At 34.9% G+C, this 7,976-nt stretch overlaps 2 protein-coding genes across 4 annotated transcripts; one reads left to right on the forward strand and one right to left on the reverse strand.

Annotated features, from left to right (window-relative positions):
- Positions 1 to 3: 3 nt before the first annotated feature.
- Positions 4 to 1,133, reverse strand: LOC145469067 (serine hydrolase-like protein). The gene has a single exon (XM_081452722.1). The coding sequence runs from the start codon at positions 1,083 to 1,085 to the stop codon at positions 141 to 143; it is 945 nt and encodes a 314-aa protein (XP_081308848.1). The 5' UTR covers positions 1,086 to 1,133; the 3' UTR covers positions 4 to 140.
- A 34-nt stretch (positions 1,134 to 1,167) lies between these two features.
- LOC145469078 (ribonuclease kappa-like) lies at positions 1,168 to 7,792 on the forward strand. 3 transcript variants are annotated; one of them, XM_081452737.1, is made up of 4 exons: positions 1,168 to 1,281; positions 1,444 to 1,538; positions 1,841 to 1,936; positions 6,058 to 7,792. In XM_081452737.1, exons 1-4 carry the CDS (start codon positions 1,210 to 1,212, stop codon positions 6,068 to 6,070), a joined length of 276 nt encoding a protein of 91 aa, XP_081308863.1. In that variant the 5' UTR covers positions 1,168 to 1,209; the 3' UTR covers positions 6,071 to 7,792. The 3 variants fall into 3 exon arrangements, with proteins under 3 accessions (XP_081308863.1, XP_081308861.1, XP_081308864.1); XM_081452735.1 differs by having other exon boundaries at positions 6,546 to 7,792; XM_081452738.1 differs by lacking the exon at positions 6,058 to 7,792 and adding an exon at positions 3,496 to 5,200.
- The last annotated feature ends 184 nt before the right edge of the window (positions 7,793 to 7,976 follow it).

The raw sequence follows: 7,976 nt of genomic DNA on the forward strand, positions 1-7,976 counted from the left end.
GACAAAAATGAAACTGTATTTTCGAGCAGTTCGCAAAAGAATGGGTAGTCTATAATAATCTATTATTCTAAAAAAAATAGCTATGAATTAGTCTTCAAAAGGCTACATTGCCTTCATTCTACATATACAATATCTAAGTACTAGAGCTTGCTGGTGTGCAAATCACAATCTTGGGATTCACAAAGAGCTAAGAATTGTTTGATTTGTAGTGCAGTTTGTTCAGGATTATCAAGATGCAAATGGTGGCCTCCTTGAAGGGTCTTCCACATCTTGAACTTTGCATGCTGGCAAATGGCACTGAGCTTTTCAAGACGAGTTTCTTGACCTTTCTCTTCCAAGTGGAGACTATCTGAACCTTCTAATATCAACACTGCACACTTGATCTTGGACAGAACTAGTAATATAGAGAATACAGGTGGAAAAAAAGGTAAGACCAATTCTCTAATCATTGGATCATGCGAAAAAACAACACCATCCTTGGTGGCGGTGCTTCCTCTCTTTGTTATTAACAACGCATCATGTTTACGTAAAGTGTTACCATTCAAAGATGGCTCTTCTCGCCTGGCAGCCGCTGCTTCTACGCTTTCATAAACGCGGGGAAGTCTTGGGTTCATGTTCGCCATTCCAGCTGCATATCTAGCTAACCGAAAGTCGGGTTTCTCTGCGCTCCTAGCAGGGTAACCACCATACTCAATCAAGACAAGATTCTCTACTTCATTTGGGAATGTCCCCGCATACAGCGATGCCACAAACGCTCCCATGCTGTGGGATATGATAGAAAACTTCTCCCATCCCAGTTGAGAGACAACTTTCTTAACATCAGCAACATATTCGAAGTGTAGATACGGCATTCCAGGCCATCGATGAGAAGATAGGCCGTGTCCCGGGAAATCCATTACAACAAATCGAATGTTTTCAGGAAGCAAGCGAGCTATGCTGTCAAATGTGTTAGCGTTGTCTAGCCAGCCATGCAGCCCAAGGAAAGGCTTACCATCTTCCGTTCCCCATGCTTTTGCTGTAATAACTCCCCAAGGCGCTTGAAAGGAAATTTCGTTATAAGAATTGCAAAAGTCTTCGGCCGTCATATTGGACTGCTCTAACTCGCCCTAGTCCCTGCCCTAGTCTATTGCTCAGTGGAGTGAAAACGAGGGTGCTTGTCACGTGAAATTATTTGCGATCGGCCATATTGAATTTCGAGTTAGGGCAAAGATGATTAGAATTTGTGGCCCAAAACTGGCAAGTTGTTGCTTTTTATTAAGCTTGTGGGGTGTTATAATGTTGGTAAGGTTTGACTTTCCAGTTTGAGTGCTATTTTTCGTATGTTTGCGAGTATGGCAGTAAGCATTTGTTGATACATCAAACAGTTATCTGTTTGGTGTACGTTCTAGGCTTAAAGCTTACGTCGATTCAAAAAGAGAAAAAAATTTATTGCTTTGTTTTCAGCTTCTGTTAGGCGTATTTTTCAGCACAAGGAGTGTAGCACTTATAGACGATCTCCCTAAGATGGAAGAAGGAAAAGGTTACAAATCGTCTGCAAGGTTTGTAGTGAAACACGTACAGCACAACGTCTATTACATGACAGTGAAAGTGTACACGTTTTAGAGTCGTCTTATTTGATCTGTACTTAAGCTTATAAGCGATTAATATCGTAAAAAGAATAATAATTTTGTTGCACTTTTTTGGCTGGAGTATTTAGGCCCAGATAACCATTAATTGTTAACAAGGCTAAATAAATTTCTCCAGAAAAAAAAAAATTAGTCTGTCTCAACTGGTCGCAGATAAAGTCCTGGAAGTTATATATGAGGTTTGACTGATTGTTTTTCACTTCTCGTTCCTTTAGAAATTGTTTTATAGCAGCAGGAATTTATGGGGTTACGATGGTCTTTGCAGCATATCAGAAATGGGTGAATAGTAGAACAGGGGACACACAGAGACTGTAAGTAAATTTATGTTGGTTTTATCATGAAACTCTGTAACTGTGTACACCCTGACAGTGATCAAAATGTATTGTCTCCTAACAGTACCAGTTGACAAGTGATCAGAATATTGCCTCTATTTACATGTTAAGCCAAACCCACCCTGCAGAGGGGGCACAAAACTCAAATTTCAGTTCTTGGGCCAGACTTTAGTGTAACATGATATTTTAACAAGGCGTCAAATTGAAATTTCCCTTACAATATGCCCATGACAGTACATGTATGAACCAGGTTTTGTGGTCTAAGTTGTCCCAGTTGCAGTACAGCTGAAGTAGTTGCACATAGTAGTCTTTGTAAAGGAGGATGCCAATTTCAGCCTGGGATACTAGGTTTTCACGAAGTAATGAAATGGACATATATAGTGCTGACAGCACATGTAGTTAGTTACTTGCAAACAGGACTAAGGGAGGATTCTGCAAGACTTCTGTATACCAATGTAGTTGACTCGTTTCAAGAACTAAGTATCAAGTTTGACTCTAAGTAACAAAGGTATGAATTATATGAAATCTGCAGTCTCATTCTCAAGTAAATTAACACTGTAGCACAATGTTTGTGCTATAAGTTACTGAGCACAATTTTTTTTCAACGTGGAAACTCAGTTTGTTTCAGTTCAGTTCAAATTCATTTACCTAAGTAACAGAAAACTAACTTCAGCTAGCTTTCCTGGCCTTTGTGTGTAAGTCTTTGTTTCCTAATAAAATTTCAGCTGCTGATAAACCATATAATATAAACAGTAACAAACAAGCCCAGAGGGAAATGTTGAAGAGTTTTCCCCAAGGTTTTATTTTGAATTTGAAAGTCTTGTCACATGAATGGCTCTTAGCTAGAATTTGAAAAGTGGCGAGCGCTGTACTCTTTCATTGGAGAATCTCGTTGTAATCAGCAATAATTTATGAATTCTGGTGTAAAATTAGAAATAATTCTCCAATAAGTTAGAAAGTTATGCCAAATCATCATTGATAATTTTCTTACTATTCTGCTGTTTCTCACCCTTTTCAGTTTTGGAAAACAGTGCAATAATACAGTATATGTTGTGTATAAATATAAACTAACCTTAAATTCAAGATTCTGTTAATTGTGATGATAAGATAATATATTATATACCTGCTTTGTAATATCTTACTTGTTCTGTCAGTTCCTCTGTAAACTGTAAAATCTGCATCAGGCTGGTGGCCCATACAGCCAACATGCCTATTCAATGATTCTGTAGCATGAAGCTCTACTCCCCCCTGGATGGGAGGCTAGTCCATCACAGGGTTCCCCCTGGCATTACATTTGCTGATACTGATTTGTACACTGGGGTGGAGAGAGGCACTGAAAGTAAAGTGTCTTGCCCAAGAATACAACACAATGTCCCAGGCCAGGAGATACCGAGATCGCTTGATAGAGAGTTGAGTACACTAACCCTGAGGCCACGACACCTGCACTGTATAGTTAACATAATTTTCAAGATTGCAGACTTAACAGTTTCTTGTCTTTCACCTTTTGTGATGTGGTAATTTCTTTTGTGCTTCTCTAGGATGCATACTTGAACAAGACTCTTCCAAAGCTGTCATTTCTTTGGCAATCAATATTAATTATAATGTTAAATGTTAATTTATTCCTTATTATTACAAAATTGTACATACATGTGCAAGCAAAAACTTAAAGGTTCAGTTCGTATGACTAAGAAAAATGTTTTGTTCTTTAAATGCTTGCATTTTCTGAAGTGAATTTCTAGCCAGACTTATGTAGTCTGATTGTTTTAGTTATGGTAAACAAGGGTGCAAATTTCAGCAAACATGTAAATTGTTAAATATATATTTGCCTTTGTTAGGGCTAAAAATTGTATACTAAGTAATCTTCACGATATTCAAGATTTCAATGACATAGAGATCGTGCCTATCAACTTTCTATGCATTATTTTATTAATTTTCTTTTATATTTAATAGAGAGAAATCTGCAAGTGTTATTTTTATAAACTGAAGTTATGGGTTTTGGTAAAATATTTATTTTTGCCTTTAGAAGGCAAGGTCATCCCTGCGAGATCTTAATGAATGGATAAACTGTATTTGCTATTGTTGTATGTAGAGTTTACAAAATTAAAATTAAAATTGAGAATGAAGTCTTGAGTGTGACTCTCCTGTTAGAATAGAACATGGTTGTATTACATGCTTGTTTGTTGTAGTTACAAACAATAAATTCTTCGTAGTTTTTTTTTTTTTATTACAAACTGTTTCAAAATGATCAACTTCTGCTAAACTAGTATCACAGACAGTGATTTCCCATAAAATCCCACCACAGGAAATAATGAATTATAGCTAAACATGAAAATGAAAAAGATTAAGTTCAGTGTTATTTAAAGCCATTGCCAGTGAGAGTATTTTTTTGCTCTATCATGAATCAAATGAAAGATTTGTTGTAAATGAAAATAATTTCTCATTCAATTCTTTTAATCTGTGGTTTCTGAAAGACTATCCCATCTTCTCAGCATCACAATCTATCTCCACTTAACTAGTTCATTTTGATCTCTTTCATTTATATACTTCATAAATTATTAAATATATTGTTTCCATACTTTCAGCCAATCATCTTTTTGCTTTGTTGCCCTTGAACTGTTCAATGATTGGCTCTCAACCAAGCAGGTCTACCTTTGAACTCAAGTGTCAAGTACTTGTTGAGCTAATTTAATTCAATTTTTTAAAAAAAAATAAATCCAAAGCAAACCTGTTGATTAGCAGATAATGATATGTCAGTTGTGAGATTTTGAGTGCAAAGCCCTTGGCTAGATCTTATAATAAATTCTTACAATAAGTATTTTCCTCATGTTTTTTTCCAGTTCCCTCTTTAAGGATTCATTGTTGTATATATGTAGCTGTTCAAAAAAAAACACTGACTGTAGAAATATTCTAAGGTATCTATTACTTGAAAAGAAAACGTTTTTTTTCATATACATTATAACTGCATTTTTATAACCATGTGTAAAAACCCAAACTGTTGCAGAGTTATGTTTACACTATCTTGGTGTTTTCAGAAACATGTCTCCAAAGTTTGAAATTTCTATTTGTCTTTCTTTTGTGTCTTGCCTTTCATCTTTTTTGCTTTCACAATATGGTGTTCAAATTGTAAGTAATAATTTATTAGCAACATAAATTAGCCACCTGCCTCCTGGCAGGTCAAACTCTGCTGTGTTTGTAATAAATGATCTCTTTGCTCTCAGGAGATGTATACATATACAGACACTGGATAATCATATAACATTTTATGCAACAAGCCTCCCTGTCTTAAAACAATATCATTAATTGAAGTTTTTAATCTCCATTTTGGAATAGCAAATGTAAAGATTTGAGATCTAAATTTTAACTGGCATGTTGGACTTAACTTTATTTACACTGGAAACAGTTAATGGCACTTATAAGGATATGTGTACTTGTATCACAACATCATTGTATTTTTGGTTATTCAAATTCGTAAAATTAATGTACTTTTCATGATGGCTATTTTTGCTGGCAGATATTCTGTTAGTATCATGAGTTAGTTATAAATGGTGTCTTATTTACTCTGATCTACCAGATTACCAAGTTTTCATGGCAAATATTACTACGGGGCCAGTTATTTTCTGACAAAGTACATAGCCGCATTTAATCCAGGGGCAGAAAATTTGTTAAGGTTATCAACTTGAAATTGACCATCCTGTAAATTTCAGACTGACCAATAATTTGAGCATTACTCTGTAGTTGGAGTAAATAATATTTTTGATCCCATTACTTGAAGCATCATTTTTCCAAATTTGCCTTTAGTTAGAAGTAATTTTACTATTTTCAATGACAAGTTTATAGTCAACCTGCCTTACCTTGTAAATACAGCATATATGAATATCAAATGCTATGAAGTCAAAACTGAAAACTGTGTTTAATTTCCAAGGGATTTATTTCATTACTTACATGTAGGAGGAAATCTCAATAAGGAATTGGTTTTGGTAAGGCTTCCCCTCCCAATTAAGTTTCTATAGATACGATATCTATAATATGGCAAAAACAGCAATTTTGATTTTCTTTTTTTTTTTGTTATTTTCATTAATAACATTGTTTTAACATTTCAGGGTTGTGACGTAAAGAAGTTACTGTCGCAAGAACATATATGTTATGTTAGCTTTAAAACTTTCAGATTGTAAATAAGAGTGCTTTAATTTGTTGTAGATTGGCCCTTAGAAAACACAACTGTATAATTTTACACATACAATTATTTTAATTTGTAGTGTAGAAAAGAACTGCTGTTTAGCAGTACATTAGAGTGATTTTACCTAACCCATGAAATAGTTAGTACACAATTAAACATTCTATCAGACACTCATTCCATTGTGTTATTTTGTTAGTTTTGACTTTTTTTTACCTATTTGTTAGATGGATGTCGTCTCATGGGTTAAATAAAGTCACTCTGAAGACTAATGAAATAGAGCTTTTTTTTGTACACAGCTAGGGTGGAAAGTACTTAATCTCTTTTGTTGGACTAATCATTTTCTTTTTTGTCTGTGTGTACAGTGAATGTGTGTTTTTTTTAATTTGGGTTTTTGTTTTTTTTGTTTTGCAGCTATATTCAAGCGTAGCAGTGGTGTATGTGTTCTAGTCATGTTTAATGTTAAAAAATAAGAATCTGCTCAGGATAACATACATGTACGATGATACATTACTAATGCAAACAGTTTAGACTAATATATAGTTTGAATCAAACTAATTAAAAAAATAGCAAACAAATATTCCTACAGTTCAACCCCTACACTGTATTAAACGGCCAAACAGCCACCCTCAGGGAAATAGATAGTGGCCACTTAAAGGGGGCTGACCACTTAATAGAGGTAGAAACAATAGATAAGCTCTCATATCGGGACTTTGATTTAACTGGCTGCCTATTAGGGGTGGCCATGTAATAGGTGGCCGCTTAATAGGGGTTTGACTGTATTTCAGTGTCCTATTGTGCATAATTTTGATGGATGTCAATTTTCTCAAAATTTTCGTGATGTTCAATGGCTAGGATTAAGTAGTGACTAATCTTGCTTAATGTAGGACTCAATTTCCATTAAGTTGTCTTGTACACACAAATGTGCCGTTGGGTAGAAGTACATTAGTCAAGACAAATCCCTTTTATGGTTACTGAATACAGTTCGAGAAGTATTAATCGTACTTTTTTCATTTCAGAAGCAATTTTTTTAGGCAAAAATTATTTCTGTGGTGCAAGATGGAGTGACAAGATAAGGATGTGAAATGAGAGTAGTCCCTCATTTACTCCCTGGTTCAATATCTCCATTCCCCTTTCTGTCTTTGGAGATTTTGAATAATTTACTTTGTGAGAATGTGTGTGACAATCAGGTCCTTTATGCTCACGAGAAGTATGAATAGTGCTGGGGATTTGACTACAAGTTTTGTAACAGGGATTTTAAATTTGTGTTATGCTTCATAATGGAATTACATTTCCATAACCATACATTACTCTGGCTGGATAGTTTTATGTAGGTGATTGTTTGGAAAGAATTTTAAGAAGTGGTAGCTGAAAAGTTTGATGCATGGTTTTCATCTGCATGGAAGTTTGACTATCCATCATTATGTTTTCTGATCACCACTACAAAGTTAATAAATAATTATGATTTCAGCCGCTGATCTGTGAATGAATTGTGACATGTTGTACTTGTAGGAGTGTGTAATCTTAATGGAAATGATATCAGAGCTATAGGGTGAAAATTCTGTAATATTATAATGCCCTAAGGTGCTATGATTTGTAAAAGCAATTTCTGGACATTTAAGAAACTGCCAGATTGTCAATAAAGTTTCAAATGAATACATGATATGTTGGTGTGGTTTGTCTATTTTTAAGTAGAGGTTATTGACAAGTTCCCTGATATCTGACTGCAGACTATCAACTTATTATAAGTTGTGTTTGTAACCGATATAGTGCACTCTGATTGGCTAATACTAGGGCATTATTCTCCCATAATGTCCACGGGCCAATTATGGGCCCGTAAAAACT

Source organism: Orbicella franksi, chromosome 15 (genome assembly GCF_964199315.1).
Source record: "Orbicella franksi chromosome 15, jaOrbFran1.1, whole genome shotgun sequence".
NCBI lineage: Eukaryota > Metazoa > Cnidaria > Anthozoa > Scleractinia > Merulinidae > Orbicella > Orbicella franksi.